The following is a 21,892-nucleotide window of genomic DNA, read 5'->3' on the forward strand; positions in this document are numbered from 1 at the left end:
TTAATATTTGCACCTAGTTTTCGAGCACCTTGCGAGTCGAATGTACCGTGCACATATACTCTTGGCCTACTAGGCATTCGATCGGAACCACTGGAGCAGTGGCAAGTGACGATGTAGCTGTTAGCGTCTGGCCGACTGAACTTGAAAGCTGGTGTAGCTATGAATGAATATTTTAGACCTTGATGAATTGATGTTTGCCATCTCAATTGAACAATCGGAACGATTTTCATTGGCCGACTACAATACCATTTTGAAAGGTACTGCTGACTAATGAGCTATTGTTGGATCGTGGTAGTGCCAACGCCTTGGCTCAACATTTTTCGAATCTCACAAGTATGTATCATGTAAATGGGTAAGGGGACGAGAATGACGCGGTTGCTGGTGTTCAGTACACGGTCTATCATGACCAGGTACTCATTCTAATAGCTGATGTTTGTCGTAGGCACCACACTGGTTGTTCCAAGTTGCAGTACGCCGTCTCCGCTTCCCTCTTGCTGTTTCCTCAGGTTCTGCCCGGAAAACAGTCTCCTCACCCACGTCAGCAGTTGTATCGACCAGAAGCGAACCATCTGTAGCAATATAGTAGCCTGCAGGAACATATCTCTCGCTAGATGAAACATACTCCAATACGAGCCTTATCACTTTCTCCATGCTCGTCACCTGGTGCTACAGCCTCAGGCACGATACTTGAGTCAGAAGCACCTCGATCTTTCCCAGTATCATTGTTACGCGGCTGAGTGCACTGCTACATTTCCAACAAGCGGACGGACGGTGCGACAATACTGGCAGTACAGAGAGTTAGAAGGAAGTCGGACGGGGACAATGTCAGCGACTGACACGGATGTCCAAACCGTACAGTGCGTGCTGCACAGTATGGTTGTCATCGATATAGTCTAAGCGAACTTGTTGCACATGTCAGAAGTACAGACATGGAACATGCAAACTTACATTACATCGTGACGAGTCACTCCGGATCCATAGATCTGGATGAAAATTTCCCAGACCCGGCGCGCCACTCACCCGCCTAAAGTACTCCGGCAATTTCAAATTCCTGTCGACGTTCTTATAGGTGAACGTTCGAACCCCCAGCCCTAGATGTTGCTGGGCATCCTCCAGAGAAGTCAGAGTGATTAGCAGAATGAACTATGACAGCTTCAAGCTGTATGTATAAATCGTATAACACATCTGACAACACGTGCCAGTAACGCTTAACTCGGGACCTCAAGGCTCAGCGTTCAGCGTTCAGCCCTCATCTCCATCGAGTATGTGATAGAAGCCTTATAATCGGCGCACAAGAGCTGCGTTATGCCAGGTCACGCCGAATTGCCACGTTCGTGTCTATCTCAAAAGGTATCGCATTGATAACTGGGTCTGCTCAGGGAATCGGTCGCGGCATCACTCTTCGGCTTGCATGGGATGGCTTTGACGTTGCTCTTAATGATTTACCCAATAAGGATGCCGAGCTGGAACTGGTAGCGACCGAAATCGAGTGCCTTGGGAGACAGGTCTGCATCGTTCCCGCCGACGTGTCCGTCAACAAACAAGTCAAAGAGATGGTCGATGGTTGCTAATGCTGGAATAGTAACACTTGCCTCACTTGTATTATGTACGATCTGGGTCAAAGTCTACGATTGACATTTTCTCATGTCCTCTACTAGCGACTGTAGAGTCATGGGATCATATCTTCTCAGTGAACGCCCGTGGAACTTATTTGTGTCATAAGTATGCTGCCATGCAGATGATTGAACAGGGACGCGGCAGTCAAATCATTGGTGCAAGGCTGCAAGCTCGCTCGCGGGCAAAATGGGTGCGTCGTATAGATATGAATTTGCTTGAGTATTTTTATCCAAATGACCAAACAGGTTTTCCCTACAGCTCCTCGTATGCAGCGAGCAAGTTTGCAATTCGAGGGCTAACTCAAGCTGCAGGTAATTACTGATATACTCGGATGGACAGCCTTTAATAAAGACCGCTTGACAGCTATTGAGCTCGGTCAATATGGCATTACTGTAAATGCATATGCTCCAGGCGCGATACAGATTCCTATATGTAAGGTCGAACCAATTTCCGATTTCCCAGTTAACTCCTGGTTAGCCAAGGCCATAATGGATGAGTCTGGGAACGTAGATTATGCACGATTTATCGACGATCCTTGTTCGAGGAAGTGGATGATGTCTGTGAGCAGAGCACGATAGCAAATCTTATTCAAATACTGAATACCTGCTTTCTTCACAACCTCGATAAGGTACTTGAGAATGTTCCTGTCAAGCACATTGGACAGCCTGAAGATATAGCTAGCATTGTAAGCTATCTCGCATCGAAGGAAGCGCACTTTATTACCGGTAAGTTCATGCCTTCATTGCGCCCGTCTTTTGTTTATGTAGCATGTTTTGTCTCCAGGTCAATGTGCAGGTCAATCTAGTTTGTCGTATACAGCCGGTTTGATCTTGTTCCCAGATCTCTGTCGATGGGGGGATCAGTATGGGCTAAGAAGGCCTTGTAAGCAGTTACGTTCTTACGCCTCGCAGATGCTATGGTGTGATTACAACATCAAATTGAGGATTTCTTCGCTGGAGTGGTCAGTGGCGGTGCTGATCGACTTGCCAGTAAGGCCTTAAGCTTGAGGGTCAGAACACTTTGAGTATGTGTAAGTGGTGTTGCAGGCCCATGCCCTCCGCTGCTAGCCAACTGGAAGAAACTTTGAGTGAGAGTCCGTATAAACATACATGTAGTTGGTGCGTACCGTCATCCATTCAGACCTCTGACTTAAACAGAACGTTTAATCCAGAAGAGTGGATGTTCGCTCAACGCAGCTTAGCTATTGTTAGTTTGTTTTTTGTTTTTTGGATTTCCCATTACCCCTGACATCTCATGAGCTCGTCGAATTTCACCACCGTGCCATCTTGTTGTGTCATTGTTTCATTGATTGACGTTTGATTCTCATCATCGAATGTAGGTTCTAACGTGGGGCTAAAAAAGATCTCAGCTCTCGTATGGAACAATCAGAAAACTCGTGCAGACCGTATATCGTAAGCCTCACGCGCACGAGCCTGACCTAACCATAGAACTGCGTGACAGATCACACAAGGCCAGTGCTGTATAACTCATTTTCAAGCGTGCCATCTCTGCCCTGCAGCGCAGGTCTAGCTTCATCGGGAAAGGCGTTGGTTTTGAGGTTCCGTGGTAATATTCTGGAGATTTTCATGTTCAGGTCTAGTTACTACCTTCTTCCCTCAAGATTCAAGTAATGGATCACGCACGGAATAATGAATATATCTAATTGAATCTATAATTAGCATGTCTAGTATAATCCCGTATAATGCAAGAAGGTGATTAGGGGGAGAAGAGAAATCGAAAGAACTGCAATGCACACACAAATCCGTCATTTCAATACCCGAGAGCCCCACGCCACGGAGCGTGCGCAGTATTCGAGCAGGACAAGATTTCTTACTGGAAGTTTAGAAAGTTGACGCTGGTAAGCTGCACGCAGTTAGTTGTACTAGTTTAGAGTGTAAGTAAATTGAGTGTTGGAATTGCCACCTTGCGGTCGACATATCCAGGCATCTGTGGATGGGACATTGAAGGTCTGCGTGACAAATTTTCGCATGCGTAACGGGAGATGCACTTACTTAGCAGGAGGTCCTTTTGCGATACACCTGTTGCTTGTATAGTTGATTCATGTGCAGGTATAGATATTACACGTATTATCTTATATATATGAGTGTCGCTTGTCCCAATCCTTGTCCGATTTAGCGCAGGGATAGTGTCAATCACGGACAAGTACTCACGAGTAACTACAGCGGCTCATGGGCTTTCACTGACCCACCAGATCTCTTTCATTTTCCAGACGAGCCAGAGTGCCAGAAAAGAGCCAACGATATACAATATTATCCGCATTTGTCTGACGCCGCCTGCGCCGGAGAGGCCGAATGCTTGCGCAGCTCGCCGAGAGGACTGAGACAAGGACGTTGAGAAACTAGAGAAAGCGTTTCCCTATATGCATATATTAATATTTCAAAGCGAAGAGGAGAATCATCAAGGTACTGTATCATCCAGAGTCAGATGTTGTCTTTCGGCATCGTCGTAGATGTCTGTGGTAACCTGGAAGACTGTTTAGAGATTCGTAGAAATGAGGGGACATGAATCATACTCCACGAAGTGTGCGTATCTTCGAATGTAACTCATCTAGTCGCTGGTCATTCTGTGCTTCATAGGTGTCTTCTGTAGTTCGTGACGAAGACATGGAAGGATTGCGAAAGAAAGCTAGTGTGGGAAACTGTACAACAATGCGTTTCTTCTCCAACGCATTTGAACTTCGGGCGTACTCACAACATTTGTACATGATGCATCAAGGCAATACACCGTTACCTTCCCGCAGACATGGTCCACTAGTATTCTCCATGCGCACGAATCTTCGAGTCATTCAAACAAAATCTCGCCTTACAGGATGAAGTTGAGGCGGATCACCTTGATCAGGCTCCGCCGAACATGAATAGCCTGGTACTACTAAGATATTCTTTATCTTGGTTTCAGCCGCACCTCAGTGCTCGTTCCAAAAAAAAAGAGAATTGAAAGATACAAAAAACCTTGCTCTGTAAGTGCACCCGTCATTGCCCCTTGTCACAAGACTGGATGACCAAACCTTTTGCAGATTCTATGGTTGCATTGCGCTGCGCAAGTGATCTGTGGGTTCGTCTGGTCAGTTGGTCGTGTGATTATCATGTAGGTATATAATTTGTCGCGTCTGCGACAAGCTACATCAAGACACCATCAACATGTCCATTTAAAAGGGCGTTGCTCTCATCACCGGTCCTGCTCAAGGCATTGGTCAGGGAATTGCGCTCCGTTGGACCAGAAGCTTTGATGTCGCTCTTAATGATGTCGCCACCGAATATCATCAACTTATTTACGATAGGATTTGAAACCTTGGGAGAAAGACGTTCATCGTCTCCGAGGAATATGCAAGTCAAGAAAATGGTTGCCTCCGCTGTAGAACACACTTAGGAGGTTGTATGCTGTATGTCCATGGTCTCCACGAGTACAACTGGATTGACAGTATGCTGACTGCTATTCATCTGATGGTCGCAATCCGTTCCTGTCAAGGTGTGTTTTTCCGCCGCCCTTCCTACCTATTGTCATGGGTTGCTTCAACGAATGATGTCTGGAACCGGGCAACCCATTTCATCTGCCATAATTTTGTGACCAGTTGGGGGGTTTCAAGTACCGCCGCCGCGCATTGCGCCAGCAAGTTAGTCATTTGCGGTTTGACGTGGTTTGACGCAATCCGCCGGTAGGTACTCAATATTCTGAATAGGGTTACCGTGACGAAGAGATTTCCAGCTCTCGAACTCGGCAAATACGGCATCACTGTAAATTTGCATGCGCGAAGTCCGATGCGTGTGTCAGCATTGACACCAATGCATCGCGAATGGACGTCACGTACATCAAATGGGTCTCGTGGATCGTTCTGGAACACTGGCTTTGGATGAGACGGAGAAAAAACACCAGATCCACATTGCTCAAGTACGAGATTGTTCGTTGTATCGCGTCTCATCATCGACGTAACACGTACAGATGACTGGAAGCCGAAGGCACAATAGTGTGCCGGAGCATATCACGGTGTCGTAAGATAGAAAGAAGCACACTTCATTACTGGTAAATCCTTTGTCACGATAAATCGGGATGTAGCTCATTCAGTCCGATTTCACAGGACAATGCGTAGGAACTGTATTGATAAAACTAGATGCTCATTGAGCCTCCAGACCTCAATAAACGGGGGTGTTGTCCTTGTCGTAATTTTCCGTGTCATTCGATGATCCTATGAACAATCTCCCTGGTACGTGTTTGAGAAGTCACTTTTGGCTGAAAATCGTTAGTCCCTGTAGTTGCAAGCTCATGAGCAGAAGCCTGCTACACACGTTGATTGTGGGTGCACAACAGCAACTAGCCTATCTTCGAAGCAGGAATGACAAAGATTCTCGCAGGGTTTGGTAACTCGTCGTAATGGCAGAGATGATACCCATGAGATGCTTACGCCACATGGTACTACAGCCATTTTACGGCCAAAAACCTTCCAGACAAGGCTTCATCCATTACCGTCGGAGTCTCTGACCAACCTTTTGGTTATAACCTGCACCCCGGAACGGCTTGAAATCACCGGTAGCATATAGGTTACTACTCCGAAGCACACTTAACGGCACCGATGGAGCACAAGTTTCCGGACCATTCATGACACAGCCCACGCAAGCTAACGTCATAATCATTGTCATTGCGATTAACTTCTACGGCGAGGGATATTCCAAGAGTAGTTAGTGTCTTTTACCTGCAAGCGAGATGAAAGGAGCTATCATTCCTGTAGCATATATAATCCGACTGTACCACTTTCATCGATCTAGCAAGCCCATCACCTTCTACCATAACCATGTCGCCTCAAAAAGGGATCGCACTCATCACAGGATCTGCTCAGGGCATCGGTCGCAGTATCGCTCTGCGGCTTGCGAGGGATGGGTTCGACATTGCCTTGAATGACCTTCCTATGAAAAGTGACCAGCTCGCTGCCGTTGCTAGTGAAATCGAGGCATTGGGGCGCAAAGCATGTATCGTGATCGCGGATGTGACAATCGAGGAGGAAGTCAAGAACATGATCAACGACACCGTAAAAGAGCTGAGCGGATTGGATGTGGTAGGACCCTGAGCTTTCATTCCTGGAAGCTTGCTTATAATGTCTCCACAGATGGTCGCCAACGCTGGCATTCCAGGAGCCAACACCGTCTTGGCAAGTAAGCTCGGTGGTTGTGTTTGAGTGTGCGCTGCAATCTCATGACATCCGGTGTAGCCACTGTTGAAGACTGGGAGCGTACATTCACCGTTAACGCCCGCGGAGTCTTCTTGTGTTATAAACATGCCGCAGTACAGATGATATCTCAGGGCCGCGGCGGTAGGATCATTGGCGCAAGTTCAATCGCCGGCAAGATCGGTGACTGATATTCCGCGTTGAGTCGAGCTCGAAGGGCTGATATGAACGCTGTCTGCAGGATTTCCATCAGCTGCTGCATACTGCGCTAGCAAGTTCGCTGTCCGCGGATTGACGCAGACGGCTGGTGAGCAGAAACGTCTTTGATTGTGAATGATCACTGAGTCTGGCCAAGCTCTTGAGCTTGGAAAATATAATATTACAGTCAACGCCTATGCGCCAGGTGTCATACAAACTCAGATACGTACGTTCCACGTGAACATAGTATGTAGTTTGAAGCTGATCACTTTCGTAAATTCAGTGGATAGCATTTCTGACCAATCAGGGAATATGAGCCTGGCAGACGAAGATTCGACGAATTACCTTGCTCAGGTTTGTTCGCTTCATGCTCACGTGCCTCTATACCGTTGGCTCACGCTGCGCAGCTAATCGGGAACCGGCCGATCAAACACAATGGCCAACCAGAGGATGTTGCAAGCATTGTCGGTTATTTGGCATCAAAAGAGGCGCATTTCATTACAGGTGAGCTCTTATTTTGTTGTTCATTCCTTGCAGCTTGTTTGACACTGCAACAGGGCAATGCGTAAGTGCACAGTGCTGGCCACCTAACTTTCAAGGTATTCACTACACTGCAGATTTCTGTCGACGGAGGCATCGTTTTGTCTTAGCAAGTCAGACGTCTTCCAAACACAATGTACTAAAAGAAGGAACAAATGTATCTTTCAAGAAGTACTCGCTCGAGAAATACCGAACATGACGGGTCAGATTGACATCTGTGGTTCAAACCCAAGTCTAAGTATCACGTATCATACCAATTTCACACACTTCATTCTGTTCTAAAGTTCTGCTGATGTGCCGCAGTCACGTTAGTATTTTGCAAGTCCGCACGATGAGGAGATATGGGGCTACCTTGCGCCGTGAAGACCGTCCCAGACCCTTCCCTCCTGTATGAAGTTCCCACGCCCTGGGGGTATCGTAATTTGTGTGGTAAGTACCAACAACAAACAAGCAATGAACGTTAATGAGCATGTATTGCCAAAAAACCATCCTAGGCATCGTACAAACGAGCGGATACAGTTTTGAGATCTTGAAAACAATCATTTGTGTTCCTATGAGCGCTGGTATTACTAATACTGCTGCAGAACCAATCTACCTCGGAAGCGATCAAGCAAACCAATGAAACTATCGCAAATGGAATCGGCTGCGGTGATGAGAACGTTGAAATGAGACAAGTTCCCATTGATCGCAGCTATTGAAACTGCATTCGAAGTTCATGAACCCTGTTCAGAGTGGCTCATGTGCGGAGAACGCGAAATAACACGGTTCTTTACTTGAAGTGTGCTGCGGGGGGGGGGGCGAATTTTGATGGTCAGACGAGGGTTTAGTGTAGAAGGTACCGCATCTTGGCTATCACTCATCAGACAAACCTCACGGACGCTTACCAAGCGATACAGCGGATGTCGATTGTATATTGAGCGACAGGTGTCTGTTGGTTCAGAGTCAGAGATGAATGTCAATACTATGACACCGCTAGACACATGTAGTATAGCCAGATGATGTGACATGATAGACAATATCAAACGTTCATCAACCTCGTTGTCGATGGCGTCAGACTGGAAATTGGAGAGCTTCCAATTGGCCTCGACCAAGTCTCGATTGGCTCGATTATGCGTCTGTCATCACTTTCCACAATCTAAGATCATCTATATTTGATACAGTAATATACGTTTGATGCTCGAATTTTGAACCCAACAGGAACCGTTTTGATACCCCCTCCCCCTTGCATTTCCCGAGTGGGTACCTCATGACGGCACCTGTAACGTGCAATACGCCGCCCATCTAAGAGGTTTGCTAAATTTAGCAATTTTCCCTTCATCAGAATATTATCTTTCGGGCGCTTCCCAAGGGCCAAAACGCTCAGTATACCAGGTTGTCTTAGTTCAACTAGACTGCTTTCGTGCAGCTCTCCCCGACAGCCCTTGAACAGGGCGTTCCTTTGAAAAGGCATCCCTGCACCTGTTATCAATTTGTGGTCCGCATTTGTTTGTTTTCCCTTGGTTTATCTCATTTCAGCAGACACTTCAACTTGGACTGTATCATCGATTTGCCGTCGGAGGTAAATTCTAGAATCCTTGCTTAACTTGAAAACTTTAAAAGTCGGAGTGCAGAAGGGGGGGCCTTCGGCCTACTTTCCAGACATCACTCTAGGAGTGCTGGCGCCTGGATCTTCAAGTCAACCTCATGTACACTGCCCTGAGGGCCGCGTGTACCTCTCGGGTGAAGTTGCCTGTTTCTTCCTGTCCCTGCAAGGGAGGACTCTCTTGTGATCTGCAACCCTGCTGCAGGCTGTCAGTCTGGCTTTAATTACTCAGCGCGTTCACCCGAGAAGACCGTATTCGCTACGACATGGCTTCATACTCGGAAACTTTAGGATACCCTGCTGAGCGCAGCCGTTCCTTGACTAGCAGGCCTCACGTCCTCTGCGATTGGGCGAGCCAATATTACGACGCGTTCTTTCTCACGTGGAAGACAATGACCACCGACTCGATCGAAGCGCCCTGTCAAGAAAACTGACGGGTGGGCGCCGATCAGAGGATTGGTGAGCTGCAGATATCGTCACATATGCTGATATATGATCATATATAGAAAAGGTTTTCGTTATATTGGCATGTGAAGTCGTATAAAGCCATGCCTAACGTCGGAAATCCCAATCAACGTAAAGCACCCTGGGGAGACCCACATCATAATTCTCTGATGCGGTGACGTTGAAGGCTTGCAAGTGCGGTTTATCTCCTTTGGACCTTTATCTTTGGCTGCTGTTTCTAGACGCCATGATAAGTGTATGTACTTCAAGTATTTCAAAAGGTATTTAATGTCCATAGATTATCTTGAGACTGTTCGATCGATATACACGATGTCTCAATCCAAAGGTGTCGCCCTCATAACCGGCTCAGCACAAGGAATCGGCCGTGCAATAGCAATCAGATTAGCCCAAGACGGCTTCGATTTAGCGCTCAATGATCTACCCGGAAAGAAAGAGGTACTGGAAGACTTCGCAGCCGAACTTCGACGAGGCGGAGAATCAGAGGACTCCTACCGTCCTAGAACATGCATTGTAACTTACGATGTCAGCAAAGAAGACGAGGTGAAGAGCATGATTGATACTGTAACTGACGTTCTGGGGAGCTTGGATGTCGTGAGTAGTGGCGCGAAATGTGTGATCGTTGGACTTATGGCATACTACTGCAGATGGTCGCGAATGCTGGAATTAGTGCCATGATAGATCTCTTAAGTGGTGCGTAGATCCATCGTGAACCAAACATGGCATACTCACTTTTCATGCAGAAACTCTAGAAGGCTGGGACCGCATGATGAGAATCAATGCCACCTCTGCGTTCCTGTGCTATAAATACGCCGCAATCCAGATGGTAAAACAGGACGTGGCGGACGCATCATCGGTGCCAGTTCCATGGTAGGAATACAAGGTAAGAGGTTGTCCCTGATTCGAGTGTGGCGCCTGAAAATACTACGTCTACTATGAAGCTACGTCCCCCTTGTTGTCGTACAGTGCAAGTAAATTTGCTGTTAGAGGCATAACGCAAGCAGCTGGTAAGGTCGTTAACTCATGCATGTGCATTAGTACTAACGACCGCATTAAGCACTGCAACTCGGACAATATGGAATCACGGTCAACTCCTATGCTCCGGGCATCATAGCAACACCCATGGGTAAGTGTTACAAGCATTTTGTTTGCGTTCTGTCCCTATAAAATCACGGACAGTCGTCGCATCAAAGGCTCAAGTTGCAAAACGAGGCGACACGGGCGACTACTTCCAAAAGGTGCGACTAGGAGATTCATGTCTACCATAACATGTTTTGGCTAAACTGCGGCACAGACGATTGACAACTCTGCAGTCGGATACGTCGGACAGCCGGAAGATGTCGCCAGCGCTGTTGCATACCTCTCTTCCAAGGAGGCCCATTTCATCACAGGCAAGTTTCCCATCCCATAAGGGCTGTATGAGAACTAACCTATATTTCCATGTGTTAGGACAATGCGTAAGTTCATTTAGCCATTGATATGTCGAGCAACTGAGACGAGGAACCGATCACGCAGATTTCCGTCGACGGTGGTTTGATGCTGTCCTGATGTGAATCCATCAATTGTCGAATAATTGAATACCAGCGGAAACCCACAAGCTAAGGAATTTTCACTCTGTAGGTATGGTTCAGGAGAAGCTCCGTGAAATCCAGAGGAATCGAGCTGTCGTCGTTTATGATTGAATATGCAATTTTTTTTTGGTTCAGTCTTGATGGAATTAAGTTGATAATGTCCGGGCCTTGCACAGGACGACGGCCTGACGATCTGCTGATCACCACAGAAAACAAGTTGATTCGATGCTCGCCGGCAGTATACTCGGCAGATGTTCTTGCTTATCTGTCTGTGAATGCGTTATGACCTCTGGCTGCCTGGATTTGCAGATGATACGTGGAGCATGTACGATTGGTCCACCGAGCCCAAGTCTTCGTCGGAATGGTGGTCGTTCGGCGAGTCATCGGAGAAGATGGACTGGTTGATACAGAGTTCCAGTTGCGAGAATTGAGCCAAGTTGCAACGTCGATCGTTCGGGACAACCTTTCGGCATATGTTTTGTGGCGAGGCAGCGCTCGTGGTGGAGAATCACATCAGATCACAATACCATCGTACGTGTTAGGTGCTTAGCTGCTGTATACGTTCATGAGTCATGACAGGATGGGCGTTAGAGATATTGTAATTCGAATGACAGATATCTGATGTGTTTTCATCATACCTTGGCAGTATTGTATCCAAAAATAACCCTGTCCCGCATCCTTATCGATTGTGGTCATTGATATTACTTCCACCCGCAACAACTCATCCTCTCAACACTCTAGGACACTCACCCCCTGTCTTCGGAAGCAAGCTGATAATGAAACAGGACTTGAGTTGAAAAAAGATTGCAGAAACGGGGTTCCAGACGTAAGTTCTTTGGAATGGGTGGTACTGTACACCAATGAAGGAGATACTGTATATGACGAGTTGTGCACAAATGGCAGTGGCGATGAAACGAAATGAGATCCACGTTGTAGCAGCGTGGTGGGGAGCCACCAGGAACACTGGAAAAGCGCCTACATGAGGTGGGTTGTGGGCACAAAATTAGCGCTTCTCACCCCACATCAGATTTACGATATAAACATGTCCACAAAACACACCCGTCGTTTGCAACTGACCGTCTGTTTCTCACTCTAGATCAACACAATATGTTAGTGGAGCTTTCGGATGTGGCAAGAAACGCAGACCTTGTTATGAAAGAGCACTCAACGCAGCCGCGAATAATGCTAGGACACACATCATCAGTGTTAGCGGCCGCGTTCTTCAAAGACGGTCGAAGGGTTATCACTAGTTCATCAGACAAAACCCTGCGAATTTGGGATGTGCAGACAGGAGCATCGGTAGGAGCGCCATTCAAGGGACACAAGGGCTGGGTGCGATCAGTCACTATATCCCCAGATGATAGGAGAATTGCGAGCGGTGGAGAGGACAAAACCATTATCCTTTGGAATGTGGAGAACGGGCAGAAGATTTTGGATCCGCTGGTGAAGCATACGCGCGATGTGAACTCGTTGTGTTTCTCCCCCGATGGTGAAAGACTGGCAAGCGGGTCATCTGATTGCACGGTTGTCATATGGGATGCGGAGACTGGCGCTGTCCTCGCGACACTTCGTCATGACAGTTTAGTGTTGACTGTGGCATTCAGCCCCGATGGGTTGAAACTAGCCTCGGGATCAAAAAACAATACCATCCGCGTTTGGCGCACCATTGACGCTGAGGTTCTTCTCGAGTTCGACGCTCACCAAAATCGGGTTCGAAGCGTTGTGTGGTCGCATGACGGCCAGCAACTTGTCTCCGCATCGTACGATCAAACAGTCAAGTTTTGGAACTCGTCCAACGCAGACCAGATCGATAAACCTTGCGCTGGTCACACTGCCTGGATATATTCTCTCGCCATCTCTTTTGACGATTCCTTCATTGCCACTGCATCTTGTGATGATACTGTGCGGCTGTGGAGCACAAAAACACACCAACAGATAGGGCAGGCACTTGGACATACCACATGGGTCGGCTGTGTGGTGATTTCTCCCAATGGAGAACTGCTCATGAGTGGAGATGGAGATGGGAAGGTTCGGCTCTGGTTCATCAAGAACATACTCGAGGAATATAATGCGGAAGATAGGCTGAAGGAAGAGCTAGACGCTGCCGTAAGCCTCCATTTCCGTTCCGAGTCCAATAGGCTAGTAAGTCCTGATCGGCGACCTTTCGTTTAAACCAGAATACCCTGTCGACACCTTTTTTACCGGTAAGTTCTCTTCTTACTGCGGTATCATATACTGCTAATGCCAATAAATGAAGGATATCGCTCGAAGTGACATCCAGGTACGCTCTTACCCATCTTGTTCCTTTCTCATTTGCAACTTATTCTTCTGCACTATGGCACAGCTGGCACGCAACGAGTCCTCTGACGATTGTGACATTACGAGCCATCATTCTTCGGAAACTCACGTAACCTCTAGCACTCGCTTGTTTCCTTCATTATTCGATGTGAGTTGTTTTCCTTCGGTGCACATGCTTATTACGGAATGTGAGCATGTTTTATTATGCAGAACCTCCCTATCAACACGACAGTTCGCAATGCGTGCATCGCCGGGGACTTGCATACTGCTGAAGATATTCTGAACCAGGAGATCGGCACTGATGGCGACAACTGCGCTTCTTGTGCCAGTCGCTCAATTGTAATGGCGCGAAATTCAGATTGGGACCAGGCACTTCGAGATGCAGTCAACGTAAGACACTCTGCCTATCATGACTATTGATTTGACTCCTTTGGTTGCCTAGTCAATTGCTATCCAACCCTCATTAATGGGTTGCATCTCTAAGGGCATTGCCCTTTGCGGCAAGGAGCAACTTTGGGATGCCATGGAGGCTTTTGATCTCGCTTTCACATTTGCCACTCATGATTCGACGACCATCAACCTCTTACTATTGATCAAGGTACTCTTCATACCATTCGAGTTGGTCATTCTCAGTCTCAGTCTCCAACTTTTCAGGCCGTTGCGCTTTTCAATGCAGGCCGTCGCGACGAGGCAATCCGGCGAGTTCAAGACCTAGCCATTACTTGTCAGCACTCAGATACGCTTCCGTGCAGCGTCGTAAACGTGCGTCTTATGTTGGGTTCGCAGAGTATCATTCATCTTCCTGAAATGCACTCGCTAGTCATATCTACATGTACAACTTGCAACCATTTCTTTTGAGAATGGGCAGTACCTCGAAGCTGCTGAACAATTCACGGAGGTCCTCATTACGACTATGGCTGACTTGTCCTTACGCACGGCACTCTGCGAACCTAGATTAAAGATATTCACCATGGTGGGTCATTACAACGTCACAGCACTTCTAATAATTGACGATATGTGCTTTGCAGCTCTTCGGTTGGGACTTGGATTCGTTATTGCGAACCGCCCACCAACAACGGTGTGACGCGTTCCTTCGAGCGGATCAAGTGATCGAAGCGGTCGAATCGTACCAATACATGATGCGCGTGATTGACGGGGCTGAGAAGACCAGCTATCTCGGATGGTCTACCAGTGAGTGTCTTATGATCTTGGACAACTCGAGCATCGATATTGACCCCGAGGTCGATGAGCCTTCAAGCAAGACTGCATTGCACGTTGTGTGGCCAAGGGAGAAGAAGCTGTAGTTACAAACGATCATGCAAGAGCTATCAAGCTTTATTCGGCAGGGATCGGGCTAGATCCCTCACATGACCTACTTCTTGTACGCCGCGGTAAGGAGAATATGGGACAGAACCTATATGCGGAAGCCCTCTCCGACGCAGAACAGGTGCGGATGATGTGCATAATATTTAACATTGTGTTGATGTTGTCAATCCATAGGTGATCGAACTCAACCCATCGTCTTATGTTGGGTACAAATTAAAGCACGAAGCGCTTTACGGGGTAAATCGCTATGATGAAGCAGTCGTGACCTTCAATATCATGCTCACCAAGTTGGAAAATGCTTCCGACGCGCAGATACAACGTAAGTCTTGAATCTTTCATGAGTAAACGTGATCGTGATCATGATCACGTTTTTCTCCAGAACTACGTCGGCAATATCACTATGTCACTCCTTGTGAAGCAGAACATGCTATTCGAGAAGCGATTCGTACTCACCTGGACACCGCTCCACTTCGTTTACTCGACACCTCCACAGGACGTTTATGCGATCAACAGGCACAGACAACTGCCTTCATGGAGAGCACGGAGTACGAGAAACTTATGTCTTCATTGATGGCACATGGGCACCTTCAAATGGAGTGCATCAAAGAGATGGTGGTGGTGTACTTCCGTTGGGCAATGTTATCGCATAGGTGGGAAACGAAGGAGCCGCTGCTACTCGACATCCAGGACAAGGCCGTATACGATTTAGATCCAGTCGGAACCATGACGAAGCTGCAGATGTTCTGCAAAACTTCCCGTGATGCAGGGTATCGCTGGGCATGGAGCGATACATGTTGCATCGATCAAAATAACAGTGCTGAGCTCCAGCGATCAATCAACTCTATGTTTGTGTGGTATCGTCATTCATCTCTTACGATTATTTACCTATCCGACGTTGCGCCATTGTCGAAGTCTGGCGCACTGGCAAAGAGCGCCTGGAACACACGAGGATGGACTGTCCAAGAGTTCCTGGCTCCCAAAGTCGTTCTCTTTTACCAAGCAGATTGGACCCTATATCTCAATGACTGTTCTCCCAATCATAAGGAGTCTGTCGCAATCATGCATGAGTTGGAGGATTCAACAGGCATAAACGCCCAGGCTCTCGTGGACTTCTGTCCGGGGATGAAAGGTGCACGAGAGAAACTTCAATGGGCGTCGACACGTGTCACGACATTACAGGAAGATATTGCATACTCATTGTTTGGCATCTTTGGCGTTCACCTACCTGTAATCTACGGCGAGAAGAAGCATCTCGCTCTCGGCCGACTGTTGCAGGCGATTGTGGCTCAGTCGGGTGATATCACTGCCCTGGACTGGGTCGGAAAATCTTCGGAGTTTAATAGCTGTCTCCCGGCCGACATTGCCTCATACGAAGCGCCGCCATGCATACCACCATCGCTATCCGATGATGAGATGCAGGCGTCGGTCTCCAACCTTCGAAGTGTCGCGGATGTAAAGTTGGCTGTGGCATTGTATACCCAGCTTGACAACCTGCACGCTCCTCGTTTCGCGAACCGCAGACTACTCCTTCCTTGCATCACCTTTCTTGTCACAGGAGTCAGAAGGAAGAGCGGTCTACACTGGGAGACATGTTTCACATATGACGTCAAAGCAGACGGACTTCAAGACTTGTTAGTCACCACCGAAGACAAGCTGATTCAGTTCTCGCATTCGAGACCTTCTCGGCAGAGATTCTTACTCGTCCGTCCCTGGAATCATCATGACCTCGGACTGTCTGATTTCTCAGACGATATGCAGACCGTGCCCGGGTCTCCACTAGACGATTTATCTTGGGGTCACCCTAAAGAAGTTGGCTTAGTTGATATAGAGTCTCAGCCGCAAGCATTGAGGTTGATCGCTCGCCTTGGACAGCCTTTTGGCGCACTTTTGTTAGCGCAGCAGCGCGGCGAGGAATACAAAAGAATCGCATCGGATCATGACATCATCGCACGTGTCAAGGACGTGTCTGCTATTCGCGACATGTCGAACGTCAGAACGGTAGAGATATTATAGTTTGCATTTCAAAGAATATGTAGAATTCTAACGAGTCTTCATTATCATATCTTTAAATTGACTGTACTTTCATGAAATAATATCCCAACTCGACTTTCATATCGATATGGCATACTGATCAAACATTGGAACAGACAGACGATCTGTCATTTAGAACACCACAGATGAGAAGGTGCTGTTTCAGAGAACTAGACAAGGTGAAAAAGGTACGTATGAGGACATTGTATGTGTGTTCCAGCACTCTGAACGAGCCAACGATCAATATCTTTGTCACGGTCAGGTCATGAAAAAGTGCATAATCTGTCAGATGCGTGTAAAATGGTCCAGATACCATCGAACGGGGAACTGAAGCCTCAGGAATTTGATTGTGCTCGATTCTAAACGTTAGGCTGAACTTTTGCACTGGTGACATGTTTTCGTCGCCGCTCGAGAAACGCATGTGCCATCCCCGAGCTGACACTAGAAGTGTTCAGACATTAGCGTCTCGCGATCGTTCTATGTAGGACTTCCAGAGTATCGATAGCCCATCTTGGTCGCATGTGAATAAATAGCAATCTGTTAGAGGTGATGAAGGAATAAACATGATTTATTTCTACGCCATGGCACTGCAGCGGGGGCGAGAATCCAGGAAAAGGGCTACAAGAGCTGGGGTAATAAGCAGAAACCATATGTAACTCACTCACAAGGCTCAGTCACAACCTCAAAGACCGCTCCTCGTCACATGCCACTGACTATCTTTCTCTCTGTCGCGGCTAACGCGATGGGCTATTCGAGGGTTATAAGGGTTGGACGAACTCGGTCGTGGCATCGCTAGACGACAGGTGAATTAAAAGTGCTGGAGATGACAATACCATCATCAATTGGGATGTCAAGAGCACGCATGCAGCAGAAGGTATTGGGTTGGCTGGTCAAGCATACAGGCTCGGTGTATTCAGTTTGATTCTCCCCCGACGGCACCAGACTCACCAATGGATCCTGTGATACAACAATTGAAATGTGAAGACTAGCACTGTTCTGGCAATACTCCGAGGTCATCATAATTGGGTGTTCTGAACGTTCACGAGTTGCATTCACAGCCCCAGATGGGCTAAAATTAGCCTCCGGATCACGGGACTCCAGCCGATAACATCGAATTTTCGCCTGACAGCCACCAGCTTGTTTCCTTTTTGACATACTGACCACCAAGTTCTGGAACTCATCTAAAGGAGACCCATCTTTTCTGATGCTGCAACTCTTTAGCTATGGCTTGAGACGAGTCACAGCTCCGAATTCAAGCTTCAGCATCAACCAAAAGAGCCATTGCATTTTTGAACGCGGTATGTATGATGTCACACACAACGAGTGGCCCATTGCTCACTGCGATAATCCCAATAGAACCGAGGTGCGCGTCCGGACAAGATTGAGGCTAGATGGTTAAAACGCGTGGCAGGTGCGTGCACAGTCGGTCCTCTACCTAGATCCTCAGTATTGAACAGATATCAACGACATTTCAGTACCCACCAATATGGCCACATAGTTTATGTGTTTCGAGCGCCCAGTAGGATGTAGCTCCTAGTTACATCCTACTGGGCGCTCCAGATACGTAAGGTTTCTGTTCGAACCCACAGATGGTTTTTTTGGTGAGACTTGAATTAGATTACCGCCTTCTAACTGCTATCACACTTCTGCAGTGAAATGAATGTCTGCCTTTGCATGCTTAAGTAAAATTGAGATTCTGGTTGATCTGCAATTATTTGCCCGACTTTAGGAAGCCCCAGACTCTAGGAACTTGGATCTGGCAACAATTGTTGACGATTTTGTCTCGAGGAAGTGGGTGATGTCGGTGAGTATGGCACAATTGCAAACCTTGTCCAGAATCCAGATACTGAACACTCGTTTTCTTCAAAACCTCGACAAATTACTTGAGAATGTTCCTATCAAGCACACTGGACAGCCCGAAGCTAACACTGTATGCTATCTTGGAACGAAGGAGGTACACTTCGTTACTGGTAAGTTCATAGCTTCGTTCAGTCTACCTCTTGCTCACGTAACATGTAATATCTTCAGGCCAATAAGTTGGCTTGATGCGCACAGCTGGTCTGATTTTACTCCCAGATGTTCGTTGATGGGGGAATCAGCATGACCTAAAAACAGGTCCTGTAAAAAATCGTATTTTTACTCGCAGATACTATCGTTACATAAACTTGGGCGCAAGAACTTCTTCCTGATTTGTGGTAAAACTGGCAAAACTAAAAGGCTACATTCGGATAGGCCGGAGGTTTGGGATATTTAGAGTCTGCTGATCAGTGTCAAGGGTGTTCGAGACTTGCCTACACTCTCACCAACATTGAAATTCCTCTGTCTTCCATGTCGCAACCTAAAGGGACTGCTATTGTCACAGGAGCGAGCCAGGGAATTGGCCGTGCCATTGCACTTCGCCTTGCTGATGATGGCTTTGATATCGCTCTGAATGACATTGCGACCAAGAGCATGGAATTGGAGGCTGTAGCGAGTGTCATTAATAGTAAGGGGCGACGAACTATCGTTGTTCCAGCAGATGTATCGATGGAGGATGAGGTCAGAGGGATGACTGCAACCACTGTTCGTGCTCTGGGGGGCATCGACGTAGCAAGTCCTGCTTGACACACTTCTGATAGCATTAGCTGATATTGAGCAGATGATAGCTAACGCCGGGATAATCACATTTGGCAATGTCTTGGACGGTAAGTGGCCTTTAAGTGGCACTAACGTTCACCACAGTTATACGTGTGCCTAGCCGACGTAGAAAGCTTCGACGCCACTTTCTCTGTGAATGTCCGAGGGACGTTCCTCTGTTATAAGTATGCTGCCCGGCAGATGATCGAGCAAGGACGAGGCGGAAGGATCATAGGCGCATCATCAGTGGTCGGGAAGAAAGGTACAGTGGTCGAAGTGCTTGTCCAAATAGCATTCTAGCTTACCTGTGATACGAAGCCACCAAGGATTTCGCTGTGTATAGCAGCAGCAAATTTGCTGTGAGGGGGCTGACTCAGGCTGCAGGTGAGATAGTGATGGGCATAGAACGAGTAATGGATAACTGGTACCCTTGATCCTTCGCAGCGATGGAGCTTGGCCATCACGGTATCACCGTGAACTGCTATGCTCCAGGGCCCATCCAGACAGAAATGCGTGCGCATTAGAGTGTTTTTGTTGTTCCAACAATGTCCGAACCCACTTTCAGTTCGAACCTTGAGAGAACAAAGGGAGCGATGGCTGGCTGAACAGGGACATGATCCTAGTTTAATTGAACGAGTAAGATGCAAATCCTTAACTGTACGGAGTCATACATTCCCATGTCTTCGCATCAGGTACAGACAACAGTTGGGTACGAGGGTACTCCAGACGACATTGCAAGCATCGTCTCCTACCTCGTATCAAAGGAGGCGCACTTTATAACTGGTGAGCTTGAGTCCCAGCCAGTGGAATATCAGGGTTTATTGGATACCTTGTAATGTTATATAGGGCAGAGCGTAAGTGCACTAGCACCGAATTAGAATCTGGTTAAACCTGTTGATTATCCCGACACAGGTTTCTGTGGATGGAGGACTCTTCTTCACTTAGGCTGCAGCTGGAGTCATGGTTTGGTTTGAGACGCTATGAGGGACAATAAAGATCTTATACTGGTTGATGTCTGAAATTGCTATTTAAATTCTACATGGCCAATTGAATCTGAGTCGTACGAGTTGCGTCAGGATCACGTACCAATTATTTGCGACCCACGTTTGAAATTTATTGATTATCAGCTCGTATGATCTCGCGTCGTATGATCGGATTTAGCGTCGGACTCTCGATAAAGATTAGATATGGACTAGCTCTGCGCAAGGCTGAACACCTGCCAACGCCGCTGTTCGACCGTCGAATCCAGGTCTTTTCTCTTCTACCATATACCTCGACTTTTATTCGATATGCCTCGTCAATTCTTTGTCGGCGGAAATTTCAAGATGAACCCCACCTCGCAGGGTCAATTGGGGTCTATCATCAGTGTCCTCAACTCTGCTGATCTAGACGGCACGACTGGCGCGTATTTTTCTTATATGTACGAGACCTTCGGCTCACAGAGATTGCTGCAGAGATCGTCATTGCGCCTCCGTCATTGTATCTCATCCCACTCAAAGACACGGTGCGATCGGAACTACAGCTCTCTGCTCAAAACTGCTATTACAAAGATTCAGGAGCATTCACTGGTGAACTCAGGCGAGTCGACAGAAAGCCTGAGTTGTCTTAATCTTGAACTTTTTTTATCATTAGTCCTGCGCAACTCGTCGACGCCAATATCCCCTATGTGATTCTAGGTGAGTGGTTTATGAACTTCCATAGATGTCGGCTGAATTCTTTCAGGCCACTCTGAACGCCGGACCCTTTTCCACGAAACGTCCGAGTTCGTTGCCCAGAAGACTAAGGCTGCTTTAAATGCGACATTGAAAGTCATCCTTTGCGTCGGGGAAACCCTTCCGGAACGTGAAACAGGGCAGACTGCAGCAGTTGTTCAGAAGCAATTGCAGGCCGTCGTCGATGTGCTACAAGAGAGTGACTGGAGGTGCGAACTTGGGCAGTTGTGCTGTGCCATGCTGATTGGCGATGTTCCAGTGATGTTGTGATCGCATACGAACCCGTGTGGGCGATTGGCACAGGCAAAGTTGCCTCATCCGCCCAAGCTCAGGAGGCTCATCTGGACATCCGCACGTTCCTCACTCAGGCAGTGTCCCTTGCTGTAGCAGAGAACACCAGGATTATCTATGGAGGCAGTGTTACCGCTGCAAACTGCAAAGATCTTTGTACGTCAACGGCAGAAGACCAAGAAGGAGATACTGACTCTCCATTTTAGCTACTCAATTCGACGTAGATGGTTTCCTTGTCGGAGGAGCTTCATTGAAGCCAGAGTTTGTCAATATCGTCAATGCGAGGAGGAATTAGAGGGTGTGATGTCTCTTCAGCATATAGTCCCGTTTGATATCCAGATATCCCCGATTATGCTACTTAGACTTGTGAAAGAAATAAGATCATCACTGTACATGGAGTATGAATATATTCAGAGATATCGATAGGTCTGATATGCTGGCAGTACTTGGTCGGAACTTCTACACAAACATT

The 21,892-nt window shown here is 47.4% G+C and overlaps 9 protein-coding genes across 9 annotated transcripts; 7 read left to right on the forward strand and 2 right to left on the reverse strand.

Moving 5' to 3' along the window:
- Positions 1-1,145: 1,145 nt before the first annotated feature.
- On the forward strand, positions 1,146-2,445 carry BJ212DRAFT_1447819 (uncharacterized protein; the record flags this gene model as incomplete). The annotated part of the gene is made up of 7 exons (XM_041338451.1): positions 1,146-1,161; positions 1,351-1,563; positions 1,659-1,772; positions 1,863-1,928; positions 1,981-2,078; positions 2,246-2,346; positions 2,385-2,445. The coding sequence occupies 7 exons, from the start codon at positions 1,146-1,148 to the stop codon at positions 2,443-2,445; spliced, it is 669 nt and encodes a 222-aa protein (XP_041191365.1).
- A 1,193-nt stretch (positions 2,446-3,638) lies between these two features.
- Positions 3,639-4,273, reverse strand: BJ212DRAFT_1366046 (uncharacterized protein). The gene is made up of 3 exons (XM_041336088.1): positions 4,151-4,273; positions 4,045-4,101; positions 3,639-3,993 (listed from the first exon to the last, which is right to left on the reverse strand). Exons 1-3 carry the CDS (start codon positions 4,241-4,243, stop codon positions 3,805-3,807), a joined length of 339 nt encoding a protein of 112 aa, XP_041191366.1. The 5' UTR covers positions 4,244-4,273; the 3' UTR covers positions 3,639-3,804.
- A 2,148-nt stretch (positions 4,274-6,421) lies between these two features.
- On the forward strand, positions 6,422-7,641 carry BJ212DRAFT_1482506 (uncharacterized protein; the record flags this gene model as incomplete). Its single annotated transcript, XM_041340432.1, has 9 exons — positions 6,422-6,682; positions 6,734-6,779; positions 6,836-6,976; positions 7,035-7,100; positions 7,149-7,217; positions 7,275-7,345; positions 7,399-7,495; positions 7,549-7,556; positions 7,609-7,641. The coding sequence occupies 9 exons, from the start codon at positions 6,422-6,424 to the stop codon at positions 7,639-7,641; spliced, it is 792 nt and encodes a 263-aa protein (XP_041191367.1).
- A 90-nt stretch (positions 7,642-7,731) lies between these two features.
- On the reverse strand, positions 7,732-8,425 carry BJ212DRAFT_400815 (uncharacterized protein). The gene is made up of 3 exons (XM_041343107.1): positions 8,416-8,425; positions 8,127-8,314; positions 7,732-8,059 (listed from the first exon to the last, which is right to left on the reverse strand). The coding sequence occupies exons 2-3, from the start codon at positions 8,211-8,213 to the stop codon at positions 7,835-7,837; spliced, it is 312 nt and encodes a 103-aa protein (XP_041191368.1). The 5' UTR covers positions 8,214-8,314; positions 8,416-8,425; the 3' UTR covers positions 7,732-7,834.
- Positions 8,426-9,691: 1,266 nt separating this feature from the next.
- BJ212DRAFT_1366069 (uncharacterized protein) lies at positions 9,692-11,301 on the forward strand. Its single transcript, XM_041336089.1, has 10 exons — positions 9,692-9,838; positions 9,888-10,169; positions 10,223-10,268; positions 10,319-10,373; positions 10,439-10,458; positions 10,517-10,582; positions 10,633-10,701; positions 10,755-10,813; positions 10,870-11,118; positions 11,170-11,301. Exons 2-9 carry the CDS (start codon positions 9,888-9,890, stop codon positions 10,984-10,986), a joined length of 714 nt encoding a protein of 237 aa, XP_041191369.1. The 5' UTR covers positions 9,692-9,838; the 3' UTR covers positions 10,987-11,118; positions 11,170-11,301.
- Positions 11,302-11,970: 669 nt separating this feature from the next.
- BJ212DRAFT_401147 (WD40-repeat-containing domain protein) lies at positions 11,971-15,269 on the forward strand. Its single transcript, XM_041343108.1, has 12 exons — positions 11,971-11,972; positions 12,243-13,252; positions 13,324-13,350; positions 13,404-13,427; positions 13,491-13,592; positions 13,655-13,834; positions 13,887-14,042; positions 14,099-14,206; positions 14,265-14,417; positions 14,473-14,635; positions 14,695-15,089; positions 15,150-15,269. The coding sequence occupies exons 2-11, from the start codon at positions 12,254-12,256 to the stop codon at positions 14,946-14,948; spliced, it is 2,166 nt and encodes a 721-aa protein (XP_041191370.1). The 5' UTR covers positions 11,971-11,972; positions 12,243-12,253; the 3' UTR covers positions 14,949-15,089; positions 15,150-15,269.
- Positions 15,270-15,915: 646 nt separating this feature from the next.
- BJ212DRAFT_1366079 (uncharacterized protein) lies at positions 15,916-16,912 on the forward strand. The gene has a single exon (XM_041336090.1). It carries the CDS (start codon positions 16,184-16,186, stop codon positions 16,781-16,783), a length of 600 nt encoding a protein of 199 aa, XP_041191371.1. The 5' UTR covers positions 15,916-16,183; the 3' UTR covers positions 16,784-16,912.
- A 1,964-nt stretch (positions 16,913-18,876) lies between these two features.
- On the forward strand, positions 18,877-20,005 carry BJ212DRAFT_1366088 (NAD-binding protein). Its single transcript, XM_041336091.1, has 5 exons — positions 18,877-19,390; positions 19,440-19,485; positions 19,539-19,679; positions 19,736-19,801; positions 19,862-20,005. Exons 1-5 carry the CDS (start codon positions 19,130-19,132, stop codon positions 19,939-19,941), a joined length of 594 nt encoding a protein of 197 aa, XP_041191372.1. The 5' UTR covers positions 18,877-19,129; the 3' UTR covers positions 19,942-20,005.
- Positions 20,006-20,534: 529 nt separating this feature from the next.
- On the forward strand, positions 20,535-21,747 carry BJ212DRAFT_401277 (Triosephosphate isomerase). The gene is made up of 6 exons (XM_041343109.1): positions 20,535-20,818; positions 20,872-20,995; positions 21,050-21,093; positions 21,140-21,338; positions 21,389-21,576; positions 21,627-21,747. The coding sequence occupies exons 1-6, from the start codon at positions 20,707-20,709 to the stop codon at positions 21,713-21,715; spliced, it is 756 nt and encodes a 251-aa protein (XP_041191373.1). The 5' UTR covers positions 20,535-20,706; the 3' UTR covers positions 21,716-21,747.
- The last annotated feature ends 145 nt before the right edge of the window (positions 21,748-21,892 follow it).

Source organism: Suillus subaureus (genome assembly GCF_016647635.1).
Source record: "Suillus subaureus strain MN1 chromosome Unknown BJ212scaffold_23, whole genome shotgun sequence".
Classification (NCBI taxonomy): domain Eukaryota; kingdom Fungi; phylum Basidiomycota; class Agaricomycetes; order Boletales; family Suillaceae; genus Suillus; species Suillus subaureus.

Coding starts and splice junctions, on each gene's coding strand:
- BJ212DRAFT_1366088 (XM_041336091.1), top strand. CDS start 19,130: ATGTCGCAACCTAAAGGGACTGCTATTGTCACAGGAGCGAGCCAGGGA. Junction 19,391..19,439: donor CTCTGGGGGGCATCGACGTA/GCAAGTCCTGCT, acceptor GATATTGAGCAG/ATGATAGCTAACGCCGGGAT. Junction 19,802..19,861: donor GGGGCTGACTCAGGCTGCAG/GTGAGATAGTGA, acceptor GATCCTTCGCAG/CGATGGAGCTTGGCCATCAC.
- BJ212DRAFT_1366069 (XM_041336089.1), top strand. CDS start 9,888: ATGTCTCAATCCAAAGGTGTCGCCCTCATAACCGGCTCAGCACAAGGA. Junction 10,583..10,632: donor AGGCATAACGCAAGCAGCTG/GTAAGGTCGTTA, acceptor GACCGCATTAAG/CACTGCAACTCGGACAATAT. Junction 10,702..10,754: donor CATCATAGCAACACCCATGG/GTAAGTGTTACA, acceptor AATCACGGACAG/TCGTCGCATCAAAGGCTCAA.
- BJ212DRAFT_1366046 (XM_041336088.1), bottom strand. CDS start 4,243: ATGTCTTCGTCACGAACTACAGAAGACACCTATGAAGCACAGAATGAC. Junction 4,102..4,150: donor AGATACGCACACTTCGTGGA/GTATGATTCATG, acceptor ACAGTCTTCCAG/GTTACCACAGACATCTACGA. Junction 3,994..4,044: donor ATCTGACTCTGGATGATACA/GTACCTTGATGA, acceptor ATATGCATATAG/GGAAACGCTTTCTCTAGTTT.
- BJ212DRAFT_1366079 (XM_041336090.1), top strand. CDS start 16,184: ATGCAGGCGTCGGTCTCCAACCTTCGAAGTGTCGCGGATGTAAAGTTG.
- BJ212DRAFT_400815 (XM_041343107.1), bottom strand. CDS start 8,213: ATGGGAACTTGTCTCATTTCAACGTTCTCATCACCGCAGCCGATTCCA. Junction 8,060..8,126: donor TTTGCTTGATCGCTTCCGAG/GTAGATTGGTTC, acceptor ATTGTTTTCAAG/ATCTCAAAACTGTATCCGCT.
- BJ212DRAFT_401147 (XM_041343108.1), top strand. CDS start 12,254: ATGTTAGTGGAGCTTTCGGATGTGGCAAGAAACGCAGACCTTGTTATG. Junction 13,253..13,323: donor AGGAAGAGCTAGACGCTGCC/GTAAGCCTCCAT, acceptor CGTTTAAACCAG/AATACCCTGTCGACACCTTT. Junction 13,835..13,886: donor CACTTCGAGATGCAGTCAAC/GTAAGACACTCT, acceptor TTGGTTGCCTAG/TCAATTGCTATCCAACCCTC.
- BJ212DRAFT_401277 (XM_041343109.1), top strand. CDS start 20,707: ATGCCTCGTCAATTCTTTGTCGGCGGAAATTTCAAGATGAACCCCACC. Junction 20,996..21,049: donor GCATTCACTGGTGAACTCAG/GCGAGTCGACAG, acceptor TTTTATCATTAG/TCCTGCGCAACTCGTCGACG. Junction 21,577..21,626: donor TGCAAACTGCAAAGATCTTT/GTACGTCAACGG, acceptor TCTCCATTTTAG/CTACTCAATTCGACGTAGAT.